Here is a 16,550-nt window from a genome sequence, read left to right as displayed (position 1 = left end):
ACAGACAAGAAGGGGAAGAGAACATAGAGTGGAATTCTGTATTCCGCTGCAGATGTCTACAGGACGTCTGTGAAGGAGACAGACAGATCAGGGACATGCAAGGGGCCAAAGTGAGAGCAGCAGTCACAGAATGCTTCATGTCACACAGAGCTACGGGCTCCAGCGAGGAGGCTCGGCGGATAGAGGCTCCGCCATATATCCCTGAATCTACAAAAAATCGGACATGGTAGTTTTCACTGGCAAGGTTAGACAGAGGGTGGAGACAGGAAAATTGCCCTGGAAGCTCATGGGCTCTTTAGTGTGTATGTTACACAGTCCCCAAAACGGGGGAGGGGGTGGCTGGTGACACGGCGGTGGGCAAAGGCACCTGCCATCAAGTCTGATAACCTGAGTTTGATCTCTGAAACCCACATGGTAGAAGTAAAAGGACTGATTCCCACAAGTCCCTCAGACCTCCATAGGTGTGCACATACATACAAAACACACACACACATACACAGACAATGTAAAACCGAAGTTAAAAAAATCGACAAATGAAAATGGGAGCTGGAGAGATGGCTCAGTGGTTAAGAGCACTTACTGCTCTTGCACAGGACCGGAGTTCAGTTCCCAGCACCCACATTGGGATCTGACACTCTCTGGCCTTGGAGGATGCCCACACACACGGCACACATGCACACACATGCACACACATGCACACACACACACACACACACACACGGCACGCATGCGCACACAGCACACATGCGCACACGGCACACAGGTACACACATGGCACACATGCACACACACAGGCATACATACACAGCACACATGCACACACACATGGCACACACGCACACACACATATACACACATACACACACATGGCACACATGCACACATACACACATCCAGACATAAATTTAAAAAAATAAATAAAGCTGGGTGGTGGCGGTGTACGCCTTTAATCCCAGCACTTAGAAAGTGGTGGCAGGGGGGCTGGAGATATGGCTCAGGGGTTAAGAGCACTGGCTATTCTTCCAAAGGACCCAGGTTCAATTCCCAGCACCCACATGGCAGCTCACAACTGTCTGTAACTTCAGCTCCAGAGGACCTGAGGACACCTTCACAGAGACACACAAGCAATGTATATAAAAATAAATAAATCTTAAAAAAAAAAAGAAAGTGGTGGCAGGTGGGTCCCTGAGTTCCAGGCCAGCATGGTCTACAGAGCAAGTTCCAGGACAGTGAAGACAACATAGAGAAACCTTTATTACAAAAACCAAAATATAAATAAAACAAAAACAAATATAAATAGGGCTGGAGAGATGGCTCAGAGGTTAAGAGCACAGGCTGCTCTTGCAGAGGACCTGGGTTCGATTCCTAACACCCATATGGTGTCTCTCCACAACCATCTCCAGGAGATCCAACATCCTCTTCTTGCCTCCATGGCCACCAGGACATACATGGTACACAGATAGATACATGCAGGCAAATTCAATAATAATAATAATAATAATAATAATAATAATAATAATAATAAAAAATAAAGGTGGAAAAGAGAGAACCTGCTTTCAAAAGTTGCCCTTTGACCCCTGCACTCAAACACACACACACACACACACACACACACACACACACACAGGCTTGTGGGCATAGTGACTCTTGCCTGTGCCTCCAGTGCTTAGGCTACAGTGGAGAGCAGATGCAAAGCCCTGGGTTAAAACCCTAGTCCCCTCCAAAACCAACCAAACAGGAAGTCCAGGAACCCCACTCTGGGCTGGCGAGGTGGCTCAGCATTAAGAGTACCAGTGAGCCAGTGATGTTGCACGCCTTTAATCCCAGCATTCGGGAGGCAGAGGCAGCCAGATCTCTGTGAGTTCAAGGCCAGCCTGGTCTACAGAAACCCTGTCTCAAAAAACACAAAACCAAAAAAAGAAAAAAAGAAAAAAGAAAAACCAAACCAAAACAAAAGCACCAGAGGGCAGAGGATGGGGTATTTGTTTATTTTAGAGACAGGGTTTTTTTTTTTTTTTTTTTTTTGGTTTTTCGAGACAGGGTTTCTCTGTAGCTTTGGAGCCTGTCCTGGAACTAGCTCTTGTGGTCTCGAACTCACAGAGATCCACCTGCCTCTGCCTCCCGAGTGCTGGGATTAAAGGCGTGCGCCACCGCCGCCCAGTTAGAGACAGGGTTTCTGTGTATAACCATGGCTGTCTTAGACTAGCTCTGTAGACCAGGCTGGCTTTGAACTCACAGAGACCTGCCTGCCTCTGCTTCCCAAGTGCTGGGATTAAGGTGCTCCATGACCGCCCAGCAAGGACCCTTGGTTTTATTCCCAGCACCCACATAACAGTTCACAACTGTCTGTAACTCCAGTTTCTCAGGGGATCTGACACCCTCTTCTGGCCAATACAGGCACTGCACATATGTAGTAGCTACAGAGGTGCAGGCAAAACACTCATACACATAAAATAATTTTTAAAATTAAAACAAAAACCTACTTTGTAGCCAAGAGGCATCTTTTCTCCTTCCACAGTGAATCTTTGCACCTGTGTTTGGCCCCACACCCTCCAGCCTTCAAGGATGACCATTAGATTAAATGGCCACGTCTTTTCTGTCTTCTACTGAAGTTTTCTCTCCACTGAAGCCTTCCCACTGGCCTCCCCATACATAACCAAAACAGAACAAGCCCTTCACCGGCTTCTGTCCCCCCCCTTCCCCAGTCAGAGAGAGGCGAGCTGACACAGCTCCTTTTTAAGTCTGTATGGTAATTTCCCGGGCTTTTGGGAAATTATCTCTATAATTTTTCTTTTATGTGTGTGTGCCTGCACACACACACACACACACACACACACACACACACACACACACGTAGGCAGAAGGGCATCAGATCCCCTGGAACTGGAGACAAAGGTGGTTGTGAGCCAGATGTCATGGGCACTGGGAGCTGAACTCAGGTCCTCTGGAAGAGCAGCAAACACTCTTAACCGTTGAGCCATCTCTCCAGCCCCATAGAGTGAGTATCTTTAAAACTTTGGCAGCCGTGGGGTCTCCCTGGCTCAGTGCTGGGCACAGTTCTGTATGTGTCAACCGTGTGACAGTCGGAGGACAAAGGACAAATCTATGGAGTGTGTCTCCTACCATTGCATGGGCTTCTGAGATCAACTCAGTTGTCATTGGGCTTGCTTGGCAAACCCTTTCTGCCCTGAGCTGTTTCTCCACCCTAGCACAGTCAGTTCCGATAAGCAGGCACTAGATAAGGGAAGAGAGCAGTGTCTGCCCAAGACACAATGGGAAAAGTTCCTTAGTGTAATAGTGTTGAGTGGGAGGAAAGAGCTAGGAGAAGAGCAGGAGGAAGTGGCTGTCAGGCCTCCCGATAAGTGTGGAGACTTTTCAGAACAGGACATACCCTCGCAGCCGTCCTTCACTGTCTCTGTGCCAGAAAAGTCAGCACTAGAGGTGGGGAAACTGGCCTCCCCTCCGATAAGAGAGGAACAGATCTCTTCAGCGAACACTTCACAATCCACGCACGCGCATAGCTTGCTCGCTGACAGATGAGCAGGCGAATGTCCCCTCTGGCAACAGACCATTAGAAAGCAGGGTTCAGATGCACCTTGGTGCATCTGGCTTCCGCCCTTTGCGCAGCACCCCGGGAAACCCCACTGCACAGCAGGGGGTCGCATTCCTGTGCTGTCCAGGCACACACCAAGGGTCCTTTCATTCAGTGTTTCACCGTTTGCTTATTTCCCAAGGCATATACTACAAACATGAGATTTTCTTTTTCTTCTTTAAAACACAGGATCTTGCTATGTAGCCCAAGCTAGCAGCAATTCTTGATCCTACTGCTTCTGCTTCCAGAATACTGAGGTTACAGGCATGAACCACCAAGCCTGGTATATGATTCACTTTCAAGGCATTAAAAGATCAAATAGGTACTGGAGAGATGGCTCAGTGGTTATAGTACACGCTGCTCTTACAGGGACCTGGGTTCAATTCCCAGCACCCACACAGTGGCTCACATCCATATGTAACGCCACCCTCTCCTGGCACACATGGATGCAGGCCAAACACTCATGCACATAAGAAGAAAGAAAAGAGATCTAAAAAACAAAAAAGTAAACCCAACATAGAGAACCATAAAATATCCAAACCACTGTTAAATATAGGCTAAGGCTGGGCAGACAAGCTTGCTGAACTGGTCAAATATTTACCTAAAGCCTGAGCCTGCATGAAGGTAGAAAGAACCAACTCCTCCTGAAAGCTGCCCTCTGACCTCCACACCCCTCATAAATAAATAAAAGTTAAAGTCCACCAGGTGGTGGTGGCACACGCCTTTAATCCCAGCACTCAGGAAGCAGAGGCAGGCAGATCTCTGTGAGCTTGAGGCCAGCCTGGTCTACAGAGCCAGTTCCAAGGACAGCCAGGGCTTCTTCTACAGCCCCCATTCACTTTGGAAGGCGTGGGCAAGATTCGGCAGCCTCTCCCTGAGAGGTGCATAGCTAAGGCTGTGACCTCTGCTACTGTTTCGTCCTCCTGTACACCTCCCCTCCTTCCAACAGGGCGGCCACTTACCTCTGAGAAGCCGTATTCTGTCAGGAACACACTCTCAATCCACTGCCCTCACACAGTAGAACGAGGAGCAACATGGTCTGGCAATGCCAGCATTTAGCAGCCTTCCTATGGCTTTTAACTCAGAAACCAGACACATAGCTTGACAGCTGCCTTGGCCACCTACTCCAGGCCAAGGATAGATAGAAAACTTCACCCCAGTGCTCCAAGGCAGCCTCAAGTCGATCCCTCTCAGGCCTCACACCAGACTTTGCAAACTGTCCCTGAAACACCGAGTCAGTTGCACGACCCTCCATCTCTGTCCTTTTCTGCTTAAACATTAAGCTAAACCACAGGCAATTTCCGTCCCCTTCCCTCAGGTAGACAGCAGAAAGGCGATCCTGAAGGCTGATGACACCGACTCCTATTGGCATAAAGCCCACACTTAGAACCACTAACAGACTCACCATGGCTGACAGCCCGAACTCCTAGCTCAAGGGACCTTTCACCACCAACTTTCTTAATTAGAACGGGGCAGGCTCCTATACGGGAGACCTAAGCAAAGCAAAATCAGTCTTCTTTTAATCTTGGTAGTTAAATTTTTCAATGGGGGCTGGAGAGACGGATCAGTGGTTAGGTGCACCAGCTGCTCTTTCGAAAGACCTGGGTTCCTTTCCCAGCACCTACATAGCAGCCCATTAACTGCCTGTAACTCCAGTTCCAGGGATCAGACACCCTCTTCTGGCCTTCACGAACACTGCACGTTCATGGTGCACACAAAACACTCATAGACATAAAATATAAATAACCCCCACAATCTATCACAAAAGAAAACAGCTATCACATTCCTCTAGGAAACATGAACAAAGCCATCACCTAAATTTCAATAGTCTCAAATTCATACTTGTATGAAATAAAACTGCTTTAAAAAATAAAGTAGAAAACAGGAAACAAAACTAACATAAACAAGGTCAACCTAAGTGACCATCGACCTGTCTTTTCTGTGGGCGCCCGGGTACATCAGGTGCACAGACATGAACACCCGAACACGACTCCCCTTCCAGCCCTCCACCTCGCAGGGAATTTGCCACCCAGTGACACCTGTCTTGACTCAGTAGAGGAATGCTCTCTCTTCCAATAAAGAATTTGTGCTTGAGGTTTGGATTGTTTTGTTTTGTTTTGAATGGTTAGGAAAGGAGGCGAGTGGGATGTGAAGCTTGGAACGCAATTCTTAATTCCAACTAATTGAAAGGCTCTCTTTTCCTCCCATCTTTTTCTGCAGAAAACGCAGGTATATGGGTTAAATTTCAAGTGAGGTTTTTTTGGCAGTTAAAAAAATCCCAATTAAAAGAACAAAAATGGAGGTTGGCAATCAGAGTGGAGATGGGGCTGAAATCGAGGACTGCATGGGCTGCCCGGGTCCAGAAGGCCCGATGGCTGAAGACAGCATGCGAGGACGCCACCCGGGTGCTCGGCAGCCGCCGCCTTGGGCTTCTGCCAAGGACTGCGCGGTCTTGGCTGCCCACTCGCACCTCGGGTTGGTCCGGACTTTAGGCTAGGCTCGTTCACTTCCGGTGACAAATCCCTCCCACCACCTCTAGAAATAATGTACCGTTTCCCCATCGCCCTCCTAAAGACGGTCGGCCCTATAGAGAGAGGCGACGCGCCCGGTCCAGGGTCTTAGCCCCGCGCGGCCTCCGCCAGCTGCACAGGGAGTGGCTGCCACCGCACTGGGGAGAAAGAGGGTGGGGGTTGCATGTCATCCTCCCCCGCTCCCCCCTCCAACTGCAGGAGTGGGCCAAAAATAAATAATAATAATAATAATCTGTTTTTAGTCTCCTCCAGGAACCCCGGAACCCGCTCCAGCAAGGAACTCAGTCTCTCTCATAGAGGTGCTTTGCGCCTGCTTCCCGCCCCAATAAACTGCCCACGGGGACCCAGGCGCCCCCAGGCCGCGCGGAGCTGCAGTGGTTGGGGGAGGGCAGGAAGGATGAGGGTTACCGGGGCGGCAGGGACCGGCTGAGCAAAGAGGTGATGGAAGGGAAAAAGGGAAGAAGAAAAAAAAGAAGAAAAAACCAGAGGCATGCAAGCGGCTCCCTGGCCAGCTGTTCCAGCTGCAGCTTCCTCCGGCGCGGCCCGGGAGGTGCAATAACCCCCCCCCCCTCCATCTTTCTCGCACTACCTGTCCCCACCACCACGACAAGCACACATTCCTCCCCACCACCCTGGAGCAGATCTCCGGCCTGTTAGGGGGTAGTAGGGAGGAGCTGGGGGGAGGGGGAGGCCTGCGAGTTTCTAACCTTGTTCTTATAAACAAACCCACATGTGCAGCTGCCGCTGCTGCAACTCACCCCACAATCCCGGATATAAGTCCTGCCCCTTTAAGAAGAAAAAAAAGCTTCACTCGCCTGCCTCCCACCCCACCCATCCACCAGGACCTTTGTCTCCCCACCCCCTCCTATCAACAGCCCCTCCCTCGTCCCCGCCCCTCCAGCGCGGAGAAACCAATAGGCGAAGAGGATACGGCGGGGCCTGACGTCACCACGGCCGACCAATCACGGGGCGCGTTGGTGGGAGGCCTTGCGGAGGGCGCTGCCAGGAAAGGCGGCCGGTGAGAAAGCCTGGAGTCAAGATGGAGGGTGTGGGCTGCTCCGCGGCTCTGGGCGACGCGGCTGCTGGGTCCCCGCGAGACCTGAGCCTGGTGCCGGAGCGAATTCAGAGGCGCGAGCAGGAGCGGCAGATGGAGGTGGAGAGGCGCAAGCAGAAGCGGCAGGACCAGGAGGTGGAGGAGGAGAAGAGCGGCTTCTTCGCCGCCGCCTTCGCTCGTGAGCGCGCGGCGGCCGAGGAGCTGCTGCGGGGCGAGGTGTCGGCCGAGCGGCTGGAAGAGGCGGCCAACCGACTGCAGGGGCTGCGGAAGCTCCTGAACGACTCGGTTCTCTTCCTGGCGCCCTACGATCTGCGGCAGGGCCAGGCGGCGCTGGCGCAGCTGCAGGCGGCCCTCGCCGAGCGGCGCCAGGAACTGCAGCCCAAGAAGCGCTTCGCATTCAAGGCGCGGAAGAAGGATGCTGCTGGGGCCACCCAGGTAGACGCCGCACCCGGTGCTTCGGCGGCCCCTTCGCCGCCCTTGGCCACGGAGGAGGGAGCTCCCGGCCTCAGCTGGGCCTGCGGCTTCTCCAACCTGGAGTCCCAAGATTTGGAGAAGAACGCCGACGAGCTGCACCAGCGCGACATCCTTTTGAGCGACCTGACCAACTGTACTATCAGATTGCGTGGCAACCCCAACACCCTGCGGCTGGCAAAGGCCCGCGGCTGCAAGGTCCTCTGCGGCCCGGTGTCCACCTCGGTGTTCCTGGAGGACTGTTGTAATTGCATACTGGCTGTGGCTTGCCAACAGCTCCGCGTACACACCACCAAAGACACGCGCATCTTCCTGCAGGTGACCAGCAGGGCCATCGTGGAGGACTGCAGCGGCATCCAGTTCGCCCCGTACACCTGGAGCTACCCAGGGATCGACAAGGACTTCCAGGACTCCGGTTTAGATAGGGGCAGAAATAACTGGAACCACATAGACGATTTCAACTGGCTGGCCCGAAACGTGGCCTCTCCGAACTGGAGTGTTCTCCCTGAAGAGGACCGGGACATCCAGTGGGACTGAACACGGGCCACGCTCAGAGAGATCCCATTCAGTTTACTTAATGTCGTCACATTGTTTATGTTTGCGGTATGAGGGGCTTGAAACTGTTGAACCTCCCCTCCTTGTGAGTTCCATAAATTCATGACAGCCGACAGGGGCTTTTGCTACTTCGATGACGTTTGCTTGCCTGCCTTTGAGTGTGATGGTTTGAAGAAGGAGGGGAAGGACGGTTGGGCTTTGAGGGATTCGCCGTTCTTATGGTTGACCACAGAGCGTGATAAAGTAGGTTTTCAATAAATTATAGGGGATGTCAGGAGAGCTCCGTTAGGGCACAGTTTGAAATGGAAGTGGCAAGCCGGCACAAGCTCCATTAACAGCTGACCTTTTCCCTCACTGACGGTTTGCCCTGTGTGTGTTTTTTTTCCTGCGGGCTTTTAAGACTCCTTCCTGGACTCTGGAATCCAGTGCTGTGCTAGGTCTGAGGTTTTGAATGGACTCCAGGAGGTATATGAACCTTCCGGCTGTAAGACTGAGATAGTCACTACAAGTGCCATCCCCACCCCCATCTTTTTTCCTTTCTTTTTGCAGCCCTGGCTGGTGTCGAACTCACAGATTTCCCGTGTTGTTGCCTCTGACTCCACACCAAAACTCACATATTTTTTTGTACACTTATATTACTGAACTCTCAAAAATCTACTGTTGGCACCATGTTTCACATGAGAAAACATGGAATTGGCATAAGGTCACAGCTCACATGATAAACTGCTGGAATTTGAGACTAATGTGGACCCCCTTTTTTAAAATATTTATTTATTATGTATACAATATTTTTTGTCTGTGTGTATGCCTGAAGGCCAGAAGAGGGCATTACAGATGGTCGTGAGCCACCATGCTGTTGCTGGGAATTGAACTCAGGACCTTTGGAAGAGCAGCCAGTGCTCTTAACCACTGAGCCATCTCTCCAACCCCAACCTAGTCTTTTCCTAAAGGCCAGCTCCCATGCTTGCCCAGTTCTTACTCTGTAGTCTGTCTCCTCTGTAGTCTGGCCTCAGAACATAGGGAGCCTCCCACTTCAGTCTCCTACTTGCCTGGATTTTGGAGTTTGAGGCTGCGCTCCCAGTGGGACCCCACTTAACAGAGCATGGCGTCTGAAGGAAGGCTTCTTAATCCAGGCCAAATTCAGTTCTCAGTCATACTTAGGCTGCTAGCGGAGGGAAATACCCTGCTGAGATTTAATTTCCCCACTCATTTTGCTCTAATACCCTCCAGTACAGCCTTGTCTTCTGCTCTAGAAACCACGGCCCAGCATTCTTAGATGTAAAACACAACTTTGGTTGTGTTTTGAGGTCTCACCATGAAGCCCTGGGCCTGGCTCTTACTGTCCTCACAGATCACCTGCCTGTCTCTCCAGTGCACCATCATACTTGGCCTGAAACTTGGTTTTAGGACGTGCTTTTTAGATTTTAACATGCCTTTTATTTTTAAATTTTTATACCTCAAGGATTAAGATACTAGAAATACCTTATACACTATGTTTGAAGTATGTAAAATGTTCTGTATTACTCCAAAAGGATTTAAAGTAGATGTTTGGAGAAGTGAAACTGGACAAGCCAGTGGGACGGAGCGTGGGTGCACCGAGGCAGAGGCCAGGTTTTCTTTCTCTCCCACTGGCCTTGGAGCGGAACACTAGTGTCAGCCAAGCTGAGACACTGCAGGAAGCACCACGGCAGTAGAGGACACTAATGGCCTTGCAATTCTTTGAAGATTGCTCGTTTTTACAGAAAGGCTCACTACATTAGAAAAATCCTGGCATTTGGTAAGTCCTTGTGTAGGTCGGATTTGATCTCCATTACCACTAGGAAAAGAAAAACATGAATAAAAATAAAATATTGGGGCTGGGGAGATGGCTCAGTGGGGAGAGAGCCTGATAAGCAAGCTTGAGGACCTGAGTTCAGAACCCTGTCTAGTCCTTTGCCTTTAACCCCAGTGCTGGGAGGTGGAGACAGGAGGATCGTGGTGCTCGTGGCCAGCCAGTCTAGCCACAAAGACCACAGGGTCTGTGATAGAACCTCATCTCAAAAACTAAGATGGGAAGGTACTTCTGGCCTTAACATAGGCAGGCAACGGAGAGAGAGCTCACACCAAATCCACTAAATAAATGCCTTGAAATCCCTTAGATCTTAGAAACCTGTCATTTAGTTTTTAGCTTATTTTTCCTTCAGACAGGGTTTCATGTATAACCCAGGCTACCCTGGGACTCCTGATCTCCCTGCCTCAACCTCCCCAGCAATGCTATTAGAAGCATCTACCAACACACCTAGCCACAAACCAGCAAGTGTAATAGACCTCAGAATGACAGAGCCCTTAGTGCTGGCTCTCTTGGTTTAGCTCTCCCTGTTCAGCAAGCCCTCCTTGCCTCTCTGAGTGACCCCCAGACCTCGTTCCACCTACTCACACCTGACTGCAAGCCCCACCAGATGAACAGTGAGCATCTGCTTAGCGCCCTATTAACATGACTCACACCTGACTGCAAACCCCACCAGATGAACTGTGAGCATCTATCTAGCGCCCTATTAACATGCTTCAGTATTTTCAAAAAAGCATTGCCAGTCTTTCTTCGAGAGTCTGGATACCCAGCACCCTCAGGGCAGTTTACAACCATCTGTAACTACAGTTGGGGGGGGGGGGGGTGGGTGGTGTTGACACCCTCTTCTGGCTTCCCTGGGCACTGCCTGCAAGTATGCATGCGCAGGCTTACATGTAGGCAAAATGTTCATAAACCTACAATAAAAGGGGGAAAAGGATTAGTGTAAAATTAATCTCCCTCTGGTTTTTTATTTTGTCTATACATTTATAAACATGCTATACTGAATAGCTTTTTCTTCCTGAGATCCAGTGGAAGCACGCCCCTGGTCTTGTTACGGATACATTTGGAGGTTTCTCGTGAGTGTGTGTATGGAGTGGGATCTTGCTCTTTAATGATTACTCAGTGTTCGTCTGCACAGGGAACCCACCAGTTACTTTCAGTGTCTAATGAACATTAAAGTTTGCCAGCAGTGCCACGTGCACTACCAAAGACACCCATATCTTGCAGGTGACCAGCAGGGTTACGGTGGCACACGTCTTTAATTCCAGTCCTTGGTAAGCAGAAGCAGGTGGATCTCTGAGTTTGAGGCTACCCTGGTCTACAAAATGAGTTCCAGGACAGCCAGGGCTACACAGAGAAACCCTGTCTTGAAAGGAAACAAAAAAGTTGTCAATTAATAGCCTTATGTAAGAATGACTCAACAATGTGCCGCTCTGTCTGTAGGCTAAGTACCTAGGACGGAAATCACTGCATTAACAGGCTATGCGCATCTAGGATATGACATCAGTAGAATTCCGGGGGTTGTTAGTTTCCAGCTGCACGGCCTGCTATCAGACTTCTGGGTCTTCTTGTAATCTGGCTAAAATCTTTCCACCTCCCTTGTTTAAGTCATTTTGTGCTACTACCAAATTGGTTTCCCTGACTCCTGTTCTGGCCAGGGGAGATAGCCCCTCCTCCATCTTTCATGGCCTGTCCGTCCTTACTGCTGTGCCATTTCCTCATACACGTCGTGTTCCAGCTTGTCTGAACTAACACCCGTCAGTCACACATACGGCCCCGGCGAGAAGAGCTTCACATGGGACACGCAATAAGATGGTGTGGGGTCTGCGTCTTCCCTAGGGCTGAAGCTGTTATCTAAGCAGGATGGGGAGCAGTAGGGGAGAACTCCAAGAGTTGTAGGACCCAGTGGAAGAATGCAGCCTACCAGGGTGCAGGCAACTGGGGGCCTCCTGGGGACAGGATCTTTTGCTACCTGCCACTGACTGGACCCAATTGGGAATGTCAGAGCAATGAAGTCTTGGTACAGCCTGTATTTTTTTTTTTAAAAGATTTATTTATTATGTATACAGTGTTCTGCCTGCATGTAACTACATTGCCCACATGCCAGAAGAGGGCACCAGATCTCATTACAGATGTTGTGAGATGTGGTTGCTGGGAATTGAACTCAAGACCTCTGGAAGATGCTGGGCGGTGGTGGCGCACGCCTTTAATCCCAGCACTCGGGAGGCAGAGGCAGGCGGGTCTCTGAGTTCGAGGCCAGCCTGGTCTACAGAACTAGTTCCAGGACAGGCTCTAGAAACTACAGGGAAACCCTGTCTCCAAAAAACAAAAAACAAACAAACAAAAAGACCTCTGGAAGAGCAGCCAGCACTCTTAACCACTGAGCCATCTCTCAAGCCCTAAATAAACGGTTTGGTTTGGTTTGGGTTTGTTTGTTTGTTTGTTTGTTTGTTTTTTGGGTTTTGTTTTGTTTTTTGGTTTTTTGAGACAAGGTTTCTCTGTAGCTTTGGGGATTGTCCTGGAACTCACCCTGTAGACCAGGCTGGCCTGGAACTCACAGAGCCTCCCAAGTGCTGGGATTAAAAATTAAAGGCGTGCACCACCACTGCCCGGTGTTCAGTTCCCTTTAATCAGCTTCCAGGCCACATGGCAGGTGGGAGAAACGAAGACAGCATCTAGAGGGCAAATGGGAGATAATGTGGCTGCAAAGATTTTCTTCCAAATCACATAGGCTCTGTTTCATCAAATTCTATTCAGTTTGGGTCCGTGTGCACTGTATAACTCAAATGTCACTTCCTCTGAGTTGTCCTCAGTCTCTGAAAATGAAGCACAGTGTGTACACACACAAAAACTCTGTCTCTGCCTTTCTGTCTCTTTCACATGTGTGTGGGGATGGAAGCCAGGGTCTTGGCACACACTAGGCAAATGCTCTACCACTGAGCTACTTTGTTGATCAAAATGTTTGCTCTAAGACAGGGTCTGTCTGTTTAACTCTGACTGGCCTTGAATTTGAGATCTGCCTGCCTCTGTTTCAAGAGTGCCGAGATTAAAGTTGTGTGTCACCATCCCCAGCCAGAATCATTATATCCTGAGGCAATATGAACTACAAAGGAAAGTGAATGAGCCAGTCCCTGAGGTCAAGTTGTTGGGTTCTCTAGTAGCTACATTAAACAAACAAACAAACAAAAACTCTTTGAGACAGGATGCTCTTAACCGCTGAGCCATCTCTCTAGCCCCCCTCCATCAGTCTTTCAGACACAGCTTCCTTCCAAAGAATCTAGTTCGCAGTGTACAGAATAGAGAGAGCGGGGACTGGAGAGATGGCTCAGAGGTTAAGAGCACTGACTGTTCTTCCAAAGGTCCTGAGTTTAATTCCCGGCAACCACATGGTGGCTCACAACCATCTGTAATGAGGTCTGGTGCCCTCTTCTGGCCTGCAGGCACACACACTGACAGAATATTGTATACATAATAAATACATTAAAAAAAAGAATAGAGAGAGCCTCCAGTGTTAGCTGTGAGCAAGGAAATGAAAAAAGGGAAGGAACTGCCTCTTCCTAGCCTGGGCTACTGAAACCCTTGAGGGAAGGGGCATTTGTTTGCGTCCTACCATAATGAAAAATTCCATTTTCATAGAGCACAGGACTGTTGACTCTGAGAACACGGGACTGTTGACTCTGAGAACACGGGACTGTTAACTGTGAACACGGGACTGTTACTGTGAACACGGGACTGTTGACTGAACACGGGACTGTTGACTGTGAACTCGGGACTGTTGACTCTGAGAACACGGGACTGTTGACTGTGAACACGGGACTGTTGCTGTGAACACGGGACTGTTGACTGTGACCACGGGACTGTTGACTGTGACCACGGGACTGTTGACTCTGAGAACACGGGACTGTTGACTTTGAGAACACGGGACTGTTGACTGAACACGGGACTGTTGACTCTGAGAACACAGGACCTTATTCCCCTCCCTCCATCTCCTTCCTCCTCCCCTCCCCTCCTCCTCCATCTCCTTCCAGCTCTCTCTCCCCACCTCCACTTCCCAAATTAGTTAACTTCTACTCAAATCTTTCTTAGAACAGAATTTTTTGATTTTTTTTTTTCAAGAGAAGGTTTTTCTGTGTATCTCTGGCTGTCCTGGAACTCACTCTATAAACCAGGTTGGCTTCAAACTCACAGAGATCCACCTGCCTCTGCCTCCCTGAATGCTGGGATTAAAGGTGTGCACCACCAGCACCTGGCTGAGTTTCTTGGTTTTTTTATATATATATTTATTTATTTATTATGTATACAATATTCTGTCTGTGTGTATTTCTGCAGGCCAGAAGAGGGCACCAGACCCCATTACAGATGGTTGTGAGCCACCATGTGGTTGCTGGGAGTTGAACTCAGGACCTTTGGAAGAGCAGTCAATGTTCTTAACCTCTGCACCATCTCTCCAGCCCCCAAGTTTCTTGGTTTTTTATTTTTACTATTACATCCTTAAGGAGCCTTTAATCTAACCTACTTGTTATTTTGAGTCAGGGTGTCATAGCTCAAACTGTCATTGGTCTCCTCGTGTCTCCTTTTACAGAGAAAGGCCACAGAAAGTGCACTTCTCAACCACTTTTGGTGTTTGCCTCCCTGGGGAGACTGGCAATGGTGCATTTTCTCCTTGTCACAGTTGGGAGATAGTGAGATGCAGCTGCAGCCAGGGCTCAATAAACAGCAATGCACCAAGCAGCTCTCCACAACAGAAAGCTGTCTGGACCAAGTGAAAAGTCAGTTCACGCACAAAGAAAAGGCAATTAGGTTCACAGCTGTCTTCTCTCTATTACATCAGAGACTAGAAAACTTTAGGACAGCCATCTCAGAGTGCCGAGAGACAAACACTGTCAGACAAATGTTATATACTGTGTGAAAACAAAATTTCAAGTCAAGCACAGTGGCATAGTCACTGATCCGAGAACTCAGGCAGAGGCAGGCAGATATCTGAAAAGTCAAGGCCAGCCTGGTCCACATAGTGAGTTCCAGGTCAACCAGCGCTACATAGAGAGGTTTGGTCTCAACAACGAAACTAAACAAAGGTGATGCACAGATACGTTCAGAAAGAAATAAAACCACACAGCTGTCTGGTGTGGTGACCATGCCACAGCACCTGGGAGGCGGAGATGGGCAGATCTCCGCTGGTTGGAGGTCAGCCTGGTCTACAGAGTGAGTTCAAGGCCAGGCAGGGCTGCATAGTGAGGTTAGGTCTCAACAACAACACAACAAAAAGCAAAATAAGCAAACAAAATTTAAAAAAAATCAAAACCGTAAGCATAAGTTCGTCATACAGGAGCAGATATCGAGAAAAGCTGTATGCCTCCATGGTTCCAGGCACCAAGCTCACGTATCCAGAATTGTGTATTCAGTGCCTTCACCAGTGGAGCCATTGGGCCAGCTCCATGTTTTTATGTTTTAAATATAACACAGGTAACATTTACCGATATTTAATCATAGCATGATATCCTGATGAAAGTGAAATGTTTCCTCTCATGGGTTCATTTCTAGTTTCCTTTTGCTTTCCTTGATAATTTGACCTCCTCAGGGATGCTGGCCTCTCAAAGAGTGACTTCAGCGTCCCTTTCCATCCATTGAAGCCCTTCTCTTATGGCCACCAGGGTGCGCACACAGACGCAACATAGGCTCTGCGCTGTCCAGCGCAGCTAATCCGCTGTCCCTGCAGCGCCCTCCTGTTTTCTCTCATCTGTCTGCGTCTGCGTGCTTCCCACAGCCACCTAAGTCCTGTTTCAGGACAGCTTCTAGATGCTTGAGTGAGGGAGGCAGAGTCTTTGCTGGGGAAGTCTGCAGTAAAGCTTCGCAACTCCAGCAAGCAAAATTGGTTCTTTCCAATGTCTCTGGTGGCCAAAAGTTGAAATGTTCTGAAGTTCCAAAGTTGTGAGGAGCCAAGGCGGGACCCTAGGTAATGTAAACAACAAAACTAAAAGGCTTTACCCAAACTGTATGACAATAACAACACGAGACTGTTCCTATACGCCCTGAGTCTGCCTCCGGAGATGCCGTGCGCTCAATGGAGAAACAAGGGTTATTTTCTAAGGTTACTTTGTTGGAGGAAAAACAGCCTCCGTTTAGTGGCTTTGCTTTCACACCTCCTCTGTGGATTTTGATTTGATTTTTCTTAAAGGCCTGAAAACAAAAATATTAGAGACAGCCAGGCAGTGGTGGCACATCCTTTAATCCCAGCACTCAGGAGGCAGAGACAGGCGGATCTCCGAGAGTTCAAGGCCAGCCTGGTCTACAGAGCAAGTTCCAGAACAGGCTGCAAAACTACAGAGAAAACCTGTCTCGAAAAATGAAGCAAAACAAAATAAAAAAAAAATTGGAGACAGGGTTTGGCTCTGTCTGGTTCCAAACTCACAATCCGCTATAGTACTGGGATTACAGGCATGCAGTAAACGCTCTGGTTACCTGGAAATTAAAACACAAACAAACAAACGTTGTAATGTGTCCGTCCACACTACATTCATG

The 16,550-nt window shown here is 49.3% G+C and overlaps 2 protein-coding genes across 6 annotated transcripts in view; one reads left to right on the top strand and one right to left on the bottom strand.

The window, feature by feature from the left end:
• The window catches only part of Bicral (BRD4 interacting chromatin remodeling complex associated protein like), a 93,720-nt gene extending 86,775 nt beyond the window's left edge, over window positions 1-6,945 (bottom strand). The window contains exon 1 of one of the 3 annotated variants that reach the window (XM_038344135.1): window positions 6,882-6,945. The gene's annotated coding sequence lies outside the window, so the exon portion shown is untranslated. Of the gene's footprint in view, window positions 1-3,391; window positions 4,270-6,830; window positions 6,849-6,881 lie in introns of those variants that run through there. The other 2 variants (XM_038344138.1, XM_038344137.1) reach the window with 2 other exon arrangements.
• Tbcc (tubulin folding cofactor C) lies at window positions 6,150-8,561 on the top strand. Of its 3 annotated transcripts, XM_038344143.1 has the most exons (3): window positions 6,195-6,275; window positions 6,366-6,673; window positions 6,999-8,561. In XM_038344143.1, exon 3 carries the CDS (start codon window positions 7,163-7,165, stop codon window positions 8,183-8,185), a length of 1,023 nt encoding a protein of 340 aa, XP_038200071.1. In that variant the 5' UTR covers window positions 6,195-6,275; window positions 6,366-6,673; window positions 6,999-7,162; the 3' UTR covers window positions 8,186-8,561. The 3 variants fall into 3 exon arrangements, with proteins under 3 accessions (XP_038200069.1, XP_038200071.1, XP_038200070.1); XM_038344141.1 differs by having other exon boundaries at window positions 6,150-6,673; XM_038344142.1 differs by lacking the exon at window positions 6,195-6,275 and having other exon boundaries at window positions 6,407-6,422.
• Window positions 8,562-16,550: the final 7,989 nt, after the last annotated feature.

The sequence above is a fragment of the Arvicola amphibius genome, chromosome 9 (assembly GCF_903992535.2).
Source record: "Arvicola amphibius chromosome 9, mArvAmp1.2, whole genome shotgun sequence".
In the NCBI taxonomy this organism is placed as follows: domain Eukaryota; kingdom Metazoa; phylum Chordata; class Mammalia; order Rodentia; family Cricetidae; genus Arvicola; species Arvicola amphibius.
This window is presented reverse-complemented; position numbering and strand designations above follow the sequence as displayed.